The sequence below is a fragment of the Ruditapes philippinarum genome, unplaced genomic scaffold (assembly GCF_026571515.1).
Source record: "Ruditapes philippinarum isolate M1 unplaced genomic scaffold, ASM2657151v2 ctg4902_1_1_1_1, whole genome shotgun sequence".
Lineage (NCBI taxonomy): Eukaryota > Metazoa > Mollusca > Bivalvia > Venerida > Veneridae > Ruditapes > Ruditapes philippinarum.
In genome coordinates, this window is record NW_026857753.1 from 28,097 (window position 1) to 43,249 (window position 15,153).

Below are 15,153 nucleotides of genomic sequence, written 5' to 3' on the forward strand. Positions count from 1 at the left end.
AGAAAGGTGACCAGTAACTCTAAAACGAAACTACCCATTGGTCTATTGCGTTCAAATATTCATACTCAACCAATAAGATGTCTGAATTTAAAAATAGCTTACAAAATCCTTTTTTTCATAAACAACTGAACACTTTATGTATCTGTTAATAATATAATGACTGTTAGATGAATTAAACAAACTTAAAGATTTATACTAATATATGATTAATTTCAATTATAGAATCTGACTTAATGGAAGTTTAATCAAAATCAGAAATGTGAAGTTGTCGGCCTAGCAGCGTGGAGTTGGCACCTTAAGAGGCCCAGCACCAAGAAGTTTGCAGTCTAGCGGCCCTGGGGCCTTTGCATTTAAAGTTGTTAAAATTTTGTATAAATAAGATGGCCATCATGGCCCTTATATCACACACCTGATCATTAAGTTTTCAATGACAAGGAACAATTACTATTGTTAGCTACGAATGAAAAGTAGATATAATGTCTCCATTTTAAAATGATATCATAATGTTCTTATATTCACCGGAAACAGTGTAATGTAAACAAGGTTTTTCCATATTTGGACTGTGTCATCTATTTTTGTTTTTGCTCCAGATCGATGACCCATATTTGAACTGGACATAAAAATCATTTAAACAACCTTGCTGATTAAATTTCCACCATATTTGGGCTGAAAATATTACATTTATAGCATAACCATGTTTGTTTTCCATATTTGGAATAAATAGATGACACATATTCAAAGTTGCTAGAAATAAATATAAAAATCTTTCTGACCAATTTCAAGAATATGTGGGCTGAAAATATTGCCTCTAGAGTGTCAAGATAAATTCTGATATTTCTGGTGCTAGATTTGTAAACCTTGTCACATAAGATGTGGTTGATGATCAGAAACATATATTTAAGCTTGAAGTAGAAACCTTAAAAAATAAAGAAGTTATAACGAAAAAGATGTTGTTGTTTAAAAACATTAATCAGAAATCTGGACATGGCTGCCGATGAGTATATGCTCTGTATAGTCAAGCATATAATAATGTGCATAATCTCCATACTGTCATCTATCCATATTTCAAGTTTGATTAAAATATTGTCTGTCCTTTTTAAGTTATCACCAATATTGTTATTTTTGCCATAGCAACAAAAATTTTCAACAGAGGAAGAAAAACAAGAGGGCCATGATGGCCCGGAAATCTTTCACAAGTATAAAGGCCCCTGGGCCAAGGCCAATTTTAAACCAGTGGCTTTATTTGAACAAATTTGGTAGACACCCATAAGAAGATGTTTCATCTCTAGCTCTTTGGGGTTTTTATAAGAAGATTTTTTAAGCTTTTACTATACATAAAGGGAAAAACAATGACTCCATCCCCCCCCCCCCCCCCGGAGGGGTCAATTTTGACCCCAGGGCTTTTATTTGAACAAACTTGGTAGCCACTCACTAGAAAATATTATATTATGTTTAGTATCTAAACTCTAGCTCTTTGGTTTTTTATAAGAAGATTTTTTAAGTTTTTACTATACACATATAAGGAAAATCAATGACCTCTACAGCAGGGCAATTTTAACCCAAGGTCCCTTATTTGAACAATCTTGGTAGACACCCATTAGAAGATGTTTCATGCTAAATACCTTAGCTCTAGCTCTTTTGGGTTTTTAAAAGAAGATTTATTAAGTTTTAACTATATACATAAAGGGAAAAACAATGACCCCCTAGTTTTGACCCCAGGGCTTTTATTTGAACAATCTTTGTATACACTTACTAGAAAATGTTTCATGCTTAATATGTAAACTCTAGCTATTCGGTTTTTTTCAAAGAAGATTTTTAAGTTTTTGCTATACTCGTATAAGAAAAATCAATGTCCCCCGGGGCGGGGCCAATTTTGACTCCAGGGCTTTTATTTGAACAAACTTTGAAGACATTCACTAGAAGATGCTACGTGCTTAATATCTAAACTCTAGCTATTTGAGTTTTTTCAAAGAAGATTTTTCAATTTTTGCTATAGTTTTACACATATAGGGAAAATGAATGATGTAATTCTTGCAATATTGGTGCTAGAGTTATGAACCTCATCATATAAGATGTGGATGATGATAAGGTAATATATTTGAAGTATGAAGTTGATCCCTTAAGAAATAAAGAAGTAACAGTAAAAATAGTATTTTTTCTGGAAAATTCAAAGTTCAAGGGGAGATAAACCTGAAAATATTGGAGCTAGAGTTATGAACCTTGTCACATAAGATGTGGGTGATGATAAGGTAATATATTTGAAGTATGAAGTTTATCCCTTAAGAAATAAAGTAGGAACAGTAAAAATAGTATTTTTTAAGGAAAATTCTATGTTAAAGGGGAGATAAATCTGAAGATTTTGGCGCTAGAGTTATGTACCTTGTCAAATAAGATGTGGTTGATGATAAGGAACACATAATTGATTTTTGAAGTTGATCCATTTAGAAATAAAGAAGTAACAGTAAAAATAGTATTTTTTCTGGAAAATTCTAAGTTCAAGGGGAGATAAACCTGAAAATATTGGTGCTAGAGTTATGAACCTTGTCACGTAAGATGTGGTTGATGATAAGGAACATATATTTGAAGTATGAAGTTTATCCCTTAAGAAATAAAGAAGTAACCGTAAAAAATAGTATTTTTTAAGGAAAATTCTATGTTCAAGGGGAGATAAATCTGAAAATATTGGCGCTAGAGTTATGAACCTTGTCACGTAAGATGTGGTTGATGATAAAGAACATATATTTGAAGTATGAAGTTTATCCCTTAAGAAATAAAGAAGTAACCGTAAAAAATAGTATTTTTTAAGGAAAATTCTATGTTCAAGGGGAGATAAATCTGAAAATATTGGCGCTAGAGTTATGAACCTTGTCAAATAAGATGTGGTTGATGATAAGGAACATATATTTGAAGTTTGAAGTTGATACCTTAAGAAATGACAAAGTTATAGTGAAAAATATTTTACTGCACCAAAACTTTAATCCGACGCGGACGCCACCACCACTTCGTATAGTCGAGCTAAAAATGACATGCCAATTCTACCCTTAAGTTTCATACAAGAAGCATGGCAATACCATGAAACCAGGCCCCATGTTCACAAAGATTTAAGGATCAGGATCAAGATCAGGATCAAATTTAAAAACTCAAATATTCTTCATTAATTATCCTCATAGATGAAATATATAATATTAATTTGATAAATAAAATAAGTAATGAAATTCTAAAATAAACTTATAGTTATTTTTGCAAGATAAAGGCATTTACAGATAATCCAAATATTGATCCTGATCCTGAAATTGATATTATTTTGATCCCAATATTTTTGTATTTGTTTTATTTGTTGATTTTGTCCTAAAATAGGTTGGTTTCTTTGCAAATCAGCAAATTTTTGCATTTTTAATATGTATCATTTAATTCTAGCACAATATGATAAATAGTAACATTAAACAATGAAAATAAAACCAGGATCACTTTATCCTGATAGTGAACACAGGGCCAGGTTTTCAATTATCAACATTATAGAAAGTTGTGTTGTAGACAGAAATACAGATACAAGTAACTTACAACACAACATATAACTATGTGCAATATAAATTATAAATACTGGAACAACTATAGATATAAGCATGTTTTTTGTAATTATAGCAGATGCAAAATATAGCAATGATATCTTGGCTTTGATCCTGGTGGGATGGGGGCCCTAAACAAATCTCAAACAAAATCTTCACATCAGCATTAACAATTTTTTTTAAATATCTCACTTTAAACTCCACTTATCAACCTGAAACTATTTTTAATGACCTTGATACTATTGGGCTCAAAAGCAAGTCAAAGTAAGGCTTTCAAATAGGAATGCTATACAACAAGTTTAATAAAAGTATCTTACTTTAGTTATTGACCCTACATCAATTTTCTATTTTTAATAACAGTTACCTTGGGTTTGAGCCTAGGGCTAAGCGTAAGCTATCTTAAGCATGGTATAAACATAAGCTTAATTTAAACAATGTTTCTTTGAACTACGTCATTCTGAACTCCAGTTATTGACCAGACACTGATTTTCTATTTTTAGTAACAGTGACCCTTACCTTTATACTGAGGCCCAAAAGCAATCCCAAGGAGAGCCTAACAAAAGCTTATAATACACATAGTTACACTGAAATATCTAATTCCAAACTCTAGTAATTGACAGGAAAACAATTCTCCTTGATTTTATGGGACTCAAAAGCAATACCAAGGGAGGTCTTCATAAAAGCTTGACAGCAAGTTTCATTGAAATGTCTCATTACAAAATAAAGTACATGTAATTGGCCCCGAAACAGATTTTCTATTTTTAGTAACAGTAACCTTGACCTTAGGGGGTCCAAAAGCCATCCCATGCTAGGCCTTTAAAAAAGCTTTCTATACACCAAGTTTCATTTAAATATCTCATTCCAAGATCTTATTATTGACCAGAAACCAATTTTCAAAAGGCAATAACTCTAGAATCATGAAGTACAGAGTACCGGTTATTGTGCACTGCTCTCCTTTTTAATGAGATCTATCATCCTATGAAGTTTCAAGTCCATAGCTTTTATAGTTTAGGTGAAATGGCTGGGACAAAATAAAGTATTATAATTAACAAAGGGCAATAACTCTAAAATCATGAAGTACAGAGTACAGGTTTTTGTGCACTGCACTTCTTCTCAATGAGATCTATCATCATAATTATGAAGTTTCATGTCTAAAGCTTTTATAGTTTAGGAGAAATGGCCCGGGCAAGAATGAAATATAAAAAAACAAAGGGCAATAACTAAAAACAAGAGGGCCATGATGGCCCAAAGTCGCTCACCTGTATATAGGTCCCCGGAGCGGGGCCAGTTTAAACCCCAGGGCTTTTATTTGAACAAACTTGGTTGACACCCATTAGAAGATGTTTCATGCTAAACATCTAAGGTCTAGCTTATTGGGTTTTTTTAAAACAAGATTTTTTATGTATATATATGTGTGTGTGTGTGTGTGTGTGTGTGTATGTATGTATGTATGTATGTATGTATCTATATATATATATATATATATATATATATATATATATATATATATATATATACATATTTTTATATATATATGTATATATATATATATATATATAATATACATACATATATATATATATATACATACATAAATATACAATATATATATACAATATAGATACATACATATATATATATATATTTCATATATACACACACACCAAAAAATGCAATACATATATATATATATATGTATGTATGTATATTGTATATATATAATATATATATATAAATTACATATATATATATATATATATGTATATAATATGTATATATATATATATATATGTATGTATATATATTATATGTATACAGTCAAACGTGTATTAAGCGACCGGGCAAGGGAAACACCAAAAACAGTCGCTTAATGAAACGGTCTCTTAAGACAGTCAGCATGATATAAAAGTCAAAATTTATAAATGACATCTTTTTATTCGGTGAAATTGTTTTTCAACTTCATTTTTATATAAATGTTGAAAAAAGTACGCTCCGATAATCTAAACGGATGGAAATGTAAAAAAATAACTTTCTGATATTTATTGACAAAACAGTTTCAAGATCCATTACGTACATGTTTGACATTTTTTCCAGAATTTTTTAACTTCTCCGTTGTTTTCTGTTGTTTTATTTTGTTTTGTTTACAGTTAGATGGCCCCTATCCCTTATTTGGTAGTGTGGACGGACGGTACGCTCCAGGGGCATAAAAAAACTAATTTTATTTGCCTTATTAATGTTAATTAGGTTTCAAATTTTTAACAGACCATATTTGTCACAAGACCATTTTTCCAAACAGAGGTTTGACAATACAAATTTGGCAAACAAGGTGTAAAATAATATAAATTAAAAAGAACAGAAAAATAAATTAAAAATCTTTAAAACAGCCCCGAATTTCATTTTACAGCATGAGGTTACACAGAAAATCATGTATAAAAAAATGTATTTTTTTATATATCTGTGCAAATGCAAAATACATTTTCTTGAGAAAGAGGTAGGGGCGTAAACTTAGAAATTAAGAAATGAACAATTTTTAGGGACTGTATTTACTCATCTACAAGACAGCTCGGTTATAAGACAGGTATAGAATTTTACTCTTATACTGGCAGAAGTTTTTCTACATATTTTGTCATCCATTTGTAAGGCAAATCGTGTGGAATAAGACTGACTTGGCCATGTCTTGTAGACAAGTAAATTGTACAGCCTAGGGTTAAAAGCATCACCGTCCTTTGTTGACTTAAACGAAACAACAGTTATTACACACTTGAAGGTACATGAAGGTGAAGGCAAGAAAAAGCATGCATTATATAGGATTATATACCAGCTCTCGTTTTGAATCTAAATTTTTCCCACACTAAGCCACCACTGAGTTTATTTGTTTCCAAAGAAACAGCGAATCTTAAATCAGCAGTGTCATGTGATTTTTGTAATATACGACTGGTTCTGTTTTCACACCCTTCTGTTATGCTGAAAGTGGACCAGTCAAAAATGTCCTGCAACAAAGAAACGATTCAAATTAAGAATGTATTGTACTGATCACCTTAACTTATCTAACATAAATAATGACACAAGGATTTCACATGTAGTACATTATGACTGTAATGTTTCGTACTATCACAAACGCATAAACTCTTCCAAAGAAAGGCAAACAAGAATTTCCAATCCATATTAATTAACATTTTAACATGTCAAATACATATTTCTAGAGGCACCTGGCAATTCATGCCTGAACTGTAGCAAACAATATTACGGTATTTTTTTTTTTTAATTTCATATACAATTTGCCATTCAAGGGCACACAAGGCTGCCAAAAATTTGTTTTATTAAACTACAAATCTGGCCAATTCTAGCATTACTTGGGTAATCACAAGGAATGTATTTGTAAACACCCATCAAATATTTAAATAAATATACGTTTTTCATTGATTAAAGATTCATTGATTATTTGATTAAAGAGGCACCCCTCCAGATATGTAAAATAAGTCTTGAAAAATTCAAAGGTAACAAAGATATATAAATAAAAATACTATATAACAGGAGAAATATACGGTGAATGTATCATCTAAAATATGAGAATTTATCTACCTATACCCCAATTTTTAACAGAGTAAGGGTTTTCTGCATATTTTGACAAGTCAAAGGTTTTTCTGCAACTTAATCTAAATCATTTCAATTCTATACTTTTAAAACAAATTCACATTCACTCCTTAAATCAAGATTTGATTAAAAAAAAATATATAAAAAAAAATTGAGATAAATCAGAAGGTATGTTGCTTTAAACTTAAAGTAATAAAAGTAAATGTCATCATCATCAAATGACATGTATGTTTTTCTACCTTACAGTGAACCATTGGATTTGTACCATTGAATGACATGTATGTTTTTTTACCTTACAGTTAACCATTGGATTTGTACCATTGAATGACATGTATGTTTTTTTACCTTACAGTTAACCATTGGATTTGTACCATTGAATGACATGTATGTTTTTTTACCTTACAGTGAACCATTGGATTTGTACCATTGAATGACATGTATGTTTTTCTACCTTACAGTGAACCATTGGATTTGTACCATTGAATGACATGTATGTTTTTCTACCTTACAGTGAACCATTGGATTTGTACCATTGAATGACATGTATGTTTTCTACCTTACAGTGAACCATTGGAATTTGTACCATTGAATGACATGTATGTTTTTCTACCTTACAGTGAACCATTGGATTTGATTGTACATGTATGTTTTTCTACCTACAGTGAACCATGGATTTGTCATTGAATGACATGTATGTTTTTCTACCTTACAGTGAACAATTGGATTTGTACCATTGAATGACATGTATGTTTTTCTACCTTACAGTGAACCATTGGATTTGTACCATTGAATGACATGTATGTTTTTCTACCTTACAGTGAACCATTGGATTTGTACCATTAATTGACATGTATGTTTTTTTACCTTACAGTGAACCATTGGATGTGTACCATTGAATGATTTTTCATTATCTATGAGGCACCAATAGACAGTAGCTGATGTAATATTGCGGCAAATTTGGGAACTTGTACCCCATGAAACGTCAACAACTTTATCACCAACCTCCACTGATACCCACTCAGGTTTTAGTCTTTGTCCTGTAACAATACAATATTACTTCTCTAAGATTACAGTTTAAAAGTTTCTCTGTTATGCATTATTTTGATCATTAACATCATTTAAAAATGTGATTTTAAATCTAACTTCCTGCAATTTGTCAGTTTGACTTTTCAAACAAAGAGAGCTATTATACCCACCCAGATATAAAAAAAATATATAAGTTTTTGGGTTTTAAGACTGTATCTCCAAAACTATTGAATTGAATGTGTTAAAACTACACAAAGAACCCATAACTCTGATTTCCTTTTTCTGGAACATACTTATGCCCCTTTTTCAACTTGGAAAGTTTTTATGTTTAAGCTGATACCTCTATAACTACAGAAGGGAATGGACTGAAACTTTACGTGCCTGTTCTCTGTGATAATTTTACATAATTGGCAAAGTCCCATAACTCTGTTTGCTTTTTGGACCTTTTTTTTTAGAAAAGTTGTCTGAAGGACACATGTGCTCAAACATAACACTTCACACAGAGCAAATCTTTGCTAAATCTGGGGCCACAATTGTGATTTTCATTTAATTTGCATAAAAACCCAGGTGTGAAAGTTCACATGCTTACAACTTTTCTTAGAAAGTTTTATTGTTCTTGCAGGTTTCTTTTTGGATTTACACATTACAACAAGTCTGGAAATGCAGTTTTTTGCTAAATCAGGGGGTATAACTCTGCTAATCTTACTTATAAGGTTTCACAGTCTAGTGGTTAAACTTTTGGTGATATTAGACACTAGTCTAAAATGGTAATCTCCTCTTAATCAGGGGCCGTAACTCTGATCTCCAATTAAATTGAACATTGTACACCTTCATACACAATGAAAACATCAACATGTCTTTTGAAATAAATGGAACAGTCCCCTATAAGCTGTTACCATACAAAAACCTCCTTATTCCTAGGTAACAGTCTGACCAGGCTCTATACTGTTGGTAGCAGATTTTTTTATTTTGATATTGAAACCTCTTAAACTTTGAAATAAATGTCTCAAATTCAAAGCAAGTCAAATTCATTACAAAAATTCGTTAAGACTTAAAGATGAAGCAATTTTTATACATCAATTTTTTTTTATGTCTAAAAAAATCAGTAAAAATGTTACCTTTGCTCCAATGTGGTATAAAAAGTTCACTGCTGTTCTTGGACATTCCTTCACTGTTTATCAATGTCACATCTATCTTGTAATTCTCTAACATACTTAATGGCATAAGGGATGAGGACACAGACAACCCGGTAACATTCTTTGTCATTGGCACAATCAAGCGTTTCAATCTGTATTCCGGCTGGTTGATATATATGTTTCTCTTCTTGATGTGTCCATGCCTGCTGGACAAACTTGCTTCATTGTCAATCTCCTCAACATTTATCTTATAACCAATGAATGGTCCATTCCAAAACTTTCTTAGAGGGTTCTGAAAACAAATGTACCCCTTGTTAACTAGTCTAAAGTCTAGACTAGTAAAGTCTGCTGTTGGAATTTAAAGGCTTAGAAGAAAATATGAGTTTTTATACTTTTTTACCGTTAGAAATCATCAAAAATGAATTATCATTTTGATAGTTGACATATCAATTTTCAATCAGCACAGAAAAGCATAGCCACTTAGAATGAAACTGAAACAACAAATATTTCACCATTCTACTCAATCCTTTTTTCAATTTGATTATGTTGTGTATATATGTTTGATAGGAATAAAATACACTTTACCTTCCAGTAAATTACAGGACACATAGCCTCATCACCACACGCTTGCAATAAAAAAGAGCCAGTTGTTACAGAAACAGACCGCTCTGACACTGAAAAAAACAAAAAAACATTTTCCATGAAGTACACATATGTTGCTGATGTTATACAATCTGTGACAAAATTCCATGTTTTATTTAGTGGTTTCAGTTTTGTAAGGTTATCTCCTATTCATAGTAGGATTTTTACCACTTCACACCATTGTTATACAGAAAATACAAAAGAAAAGTATCTCTTCCATATATATGTAGGTTTATTACCCTTCCAGATTTTTTCCATCTTTTTGATTGGATATTGATCCGTCGAAAGAAATTGATATTACCGAGCCAGACGGGTAATATACACACTAAATATACCCGTTGGGTACCCCATGTTGTAAACAACATGCCCTGTGGCGATGCGCGCACGGTTTGCTTTTACCGCTGTAAATTCCGATTTTTAACTGTCAAATGATAAATATTTACCAAAATAGAGTAATGATACATAATTATTCTCATCAGTACTGAAAACAAATATGACCTTGTGAAAGCTTGATATTAATTCCAAACAAGAGCTGTCAGCTCGACTATTCTTAGTGCTTGATAGTAAAAAAAATGCTTGATACAGTTACCTCCTCCTGTTTACAGGTTGGGGTCATGATGGTGAACAAGTGTGCAAAGTTTCAAAGCCATATGTCAATGGACTTTGAAAATATTTGAACTATTACAAAAACTTTAACATAAATTCTAAGTCAAAAAAGGGGCATAATTCTGTCAAAATGCTTGATAGAGTTACCTCCTCCTGTTTACAAGTTGGGGTCATGATGTTGAACAAGTGTGCAAAGTTTCAAAGCCATATGTCAATGGACTTTGAAAATATTTGAACTATTACAAAAACTTTAACGTAAATTTTAAGTCGAAAAAGGGGCATAATTCTGTCAAAATGCTTGATAGAGTTACCTCCTCCTGTCTACAGGTTGGGGTCATGATGGTGAACAAGTGTGCAAAGTTTCAAAGCCATATGTCTATGGACTTTGAAAATATTTGAACTATTACAAAAACTTTAACATAAATTCTAAGTCGAAAAAGGGGCATAATTCTGTCAAAATGCTTGATAGAGTTACCTCCTCCTGTCTACAGGTTGGGGTCATGATGGTGAACAAGTGTGCAAAGTTTCAAAGCCATATGTCAATGGACTTTGAAAATATTTGAACTATTACAAAAACTTTAACATAAGTGGTTACGCCGACGCCGACGCTCGGGTGACTGCAATAGCTCTACTTATTCTTATCGAATAGTCGAGCTAAAAAGTGCGTTCAACAGATGACTCCTTTTCTCTTGTTTACATTTGTTAGGTTCGAAAGAAAATACGTCATGTATTTATGTGACGTCATGTTGTGGTGAAGGGGTACCCTAAAGGGAGTCTTATTTCGACGTTTCATTTGAAGTAGCAATGATTTATATTAAAATCGTTTTTAAGTAACTCGGCAGGGGAAGGGTAATAAAATTATTATTTTGGTTTTGGAGTGATATATGTGGATATATTACCTGCCAAGATAAAATATCACCCTCGCCTAACGGCTCGGATGATATAAAATCTTAACAGGTAATATATCCACATATATCACTCCAAAACCAAAATAACATATAATGTTGAGATTTTCAAAATTCAAACAATAAAGTTGTTAACTTTACACATCAGATATTAATTCCATAGCATTTTTGCTCTGAAACTAATGTTTAGATATTTCTCTTAAATATGTTTTAATGAAAATACTAATGGAGATTTTTTTTCGTAAAGATAAATGTCTAACAAGAATTGAACGTAAAATGGCAATTATTTACCCTCACCAATTAGTCTAATATGTTTATTTTGTTTTAACTGTTTGCCTTACAGAAAGATATAATTTTACAATATTTTATGAAATTATAATTGGCTACATTACCTGTTGTTGGTGTAAGAAAGGGTAAAGTATTTGATTCACTCCAGTAAATATCTCCAGTAGCTGCTGACGGCTTCACTAGAACTGTCACAGTATAGTTTGTATATGGTATAAGATCTATGAGACTGTATTCTTTACTGCGTTCAGTTGCATTTGTTATCATCTGAAAAATGAAATCCAAATAAAACATTTCCTTCATAATGGAGCATGAATAACCTGCACAAATACCCAATGATATGATTATTTGATCTCTAAACATTTACTAACACACTTTTTAGAACTTGAATAAGATTGAACTTGTCAAAAACAGACTGTGTCTTATACTGAAGTAAGTGAGAAAAAAATCGATGCCAGTAACTTAAGGCTAAAAATCACTAAGATACCAATTAAACAATTCTATGCACTTTTCTATACCCTATATTAAAGCTGCTAATATGATTATTTACCTTCTATTTTTACTACATGTACAAATAATATAAACAGGTCAGGTCTCATCGCAAGGGAGTCCGGTCAAAGTGACTTCCCTCTTTCTCAAGATGGAAGAAGCAACTTTGCCAAAAAGTATTAAATCACAATCAATTATTGCACAGTGATGCAAAGTGTAGAGTTGCAGGGCTGCTGATTATCATAAGCCAATCAGAGCATAGCTTATATAGAAGCATGAATCAATAGTTTGTCAACACTTTTAGTCTAAGACATGCTTATTAGTTAATTGAATGGACATTTTTACTTAACAAGGTTTATCCATTATGGCTGGTGGATAATGTAAATACATGTGTTATTCTCAAATTAACAAAGAACAGCACTGGATGTAAATACTGTATGCTATGGAGTTTTCACTACTATCAAAAAACAACAACAAGTAAGCTACATTTTTGACAGCCTTAAAAACTACATCATCTCTTTTTTTTTGGGAATAAATGAATTAAAATTGATAACATTCATGATAACAAATAACAAGATGGCCATGATGGCCCTGAGTCGCTCACCAGAAACAACTGCTTTTCAGTGTTGGAATGTCAATATATTCTAATATTTAATTTGAGCATAGAATATGTTTAAACAATAATTTAAAGAAATGCCATGACCTGGGGCATTTAAGCTTTAGCTTAAACGGGGCTAATCAAATTAATATGACCAAACTTGATAAAAGACTACCCAAGAATGCTACAAAGTTTGGTGATCATCTTAACAATTATTTCAGTAGGAAATGATGTTTGAAGGCTTTTTCTATTTTTAGCTTTTGAGGCCCCTAAAAGGGGCTAATCAAATTAATATAAGCAAACTTGATAAAAGAGTACCAAAGAATGCTACAGACAAAGTTTAGTGATCATCTATCAATTGGTTTTGAAGTAGAAGATGTTTAAAGGTTTTTCTATTTTTAGCTTTAGCGGCCCCTAAAAGGGGCCAATCAAATTAATATAAGCAAACTTGATAAAAGATTACCCAAAAATGCTACAGACAAAGTTTGGTGATCATCCATTAATTAGTTTTGTAGGAGAAGATGTTTAAACGGATTTCTATTTTTAATTTTAGCGGCCCCTAAAAGTGGCTAATCGAATTAATATGAGCAAACTTAATAAAAGACTACCCAATAATGCTACAGACAAAGTTTGGTGATCATCCATCAATTAGTTCTGTAGCAATAGACGTTTAAATGTATATCTATTTTAAATTTAAGCGGCCCCTAAAAGGGGCCAATCAAAATAATATGAGCAAACTTGATAAAAGACTACCCAACAATGCTTCAGACAAAGTTTGGTGAACATCCATCCATTAGTTCTGTAGAAATAGACATTTAAAGGTATTTCTATTTTTAGCTTAAGCGGCCCTATAAGGGGCCAATCAAATTCATATGAGCAAACTTGATAAAAGACTACCCAAGAATGCTACAGACAAAGTTTGGTGAACATCCATCAATTAGTTCTCTAGAAATAGACATTTAACGGTATTTCTATTTTTAGCTATAGAGACCCCTAAAAGGGGCTAATCAAATTAATATGAGCAAACTTGATAAAAACTACCCAATAATGCTACAAACAAAGTTTGGTGATCATCCATCCATTAGTTCTGTAGAAGAAGATGTTTAAAGGTTTTTCTATTTTTAGCCCTAGTGACCCCTAAAAGGGGCCAATTAAATTCATATGAGCAAACTTGATAAAAGACTACCCAACAATTCTAAAGACACACGGGGGCCTCCGTGGCCGAGTGGTTAAGGTCGCTGACTTGAGATCACAGGTCCCTCACCGCTGTAGGTTCGATCCTCACTCGGGTCAATTTCTTTCATGTGAGGATTCTGGAAGTCATACAGCTGGCTTACGGAAGGTCGGTGGTTCTACCTAGGTGCCCGCTCGTGCCTGAAATAATGCCAGAAGGGGCACCTGGGGTCTTCCTCCACCAATAAAGCTCGAAAAATTCGACGGAAAAATCTCGGCGGGACGCTCTAGGATGGCCGGACTTGAGTGTACGGTCGCCCATATGGGCTTTCCGGCGGCGACCTTAAATAAACGCATTAAAAAAAAAAAAAAAAAAAATGCTACAGACAAAGTTTGGTGATCATCCATCCATTAGTTCTGTAGAAGAAGATGTTTAAAGGTTTTTTCTATTTTTAGCCATAGAGACCCCTAAAAGGGGCCAATCAAATTAATATGAGCAAACTTGATAAAAGACTACCCAAGAATGCTACAGACAAAGTTTGGTGATCATCCATCAATTAGTTCTGTAGAAGATGTTTTAAGGTTTTTCTATTTTTAGCTCTGCTGATCCCTAAAAGGGGCCAATTGGAATGACATGAGCAAATTTAAGTGTGACTGTCACAAGGATGCTACAGACCAAATTTGAAGTAAATCTGCCTAGCAGTTTCAGAGAAGAAGACGATTGTTGACGCATGACAACGGACGCCGGAGCATCCCCCTTTGATACTAATAGCTCACCCTGAGCCTTAGGCTCTGGTGAGCTAATAATGTGGATATTTTGGTAAGTCAAACTTGTCATTTCGTTTAAAATGTCTGAAGTATTGTAAACATTTAATGAAAATCAAATCAAGTATGTTTAAATGTGTAACCAGTGGGGCCTTACCAGTAACACAACTCGCCATAACCATAACAGTAAATGTATGAAGTATTTAGTCACTGGTAGTACTAGAAATTTATAGAAATATCAAATTCTAGGATCAGCCATACTAATTTTCAAAATCACCTTAAACAAAACTCTGAAGTTGACTTTTCAGGTTGGGGTCATGATGGTGAACAAGTGTTTTCAAAGCCATATGTCTATGGACTTTGAAAAT

The 15,153-nt window shown here is 32.4% G+C and overlaps 1 protein-coding gene across 4 annotated transcripts in view; it reads right to left on the bottom strand.

Annotated features, from left to right (window-relative positions):
* Positions 1-15,153, bottom strand: part of LOC132750839 (uncharacterized) — a 61,573-nt gene that overhangs the window by 11,708 nt on the left and 34,712 nt on the right. For all 4 annotated transcript variants that reach the window (XM_060740891.1, XM_060740890.1, XM_060740889.1 and 1 more), the window contains exons 8-12: positions 11,868-12,027; positions 9,908-9,996; positions 9,305-9,614; positions 8,025-8,197; positions 6,385-6,556 (exon numbers count right to left, since the gene is read on the bottom strand). In XM_060740891.1, coding sequence (XP_060596874.1) covers positions 6,385-6,556; positions 8,025-8,197; positions 9,305-9,614; positions 9,908-9,996; positions 11,868-12,027 — 904 coding nt within the window. The remainder of the gene's footprint in view (positions 1-6,384; positions 6,557-8,024; positions 8,198-9,304; positions 9,615-9,907; positions 9,997-11,867; positions 12,028-15,153) is intronic.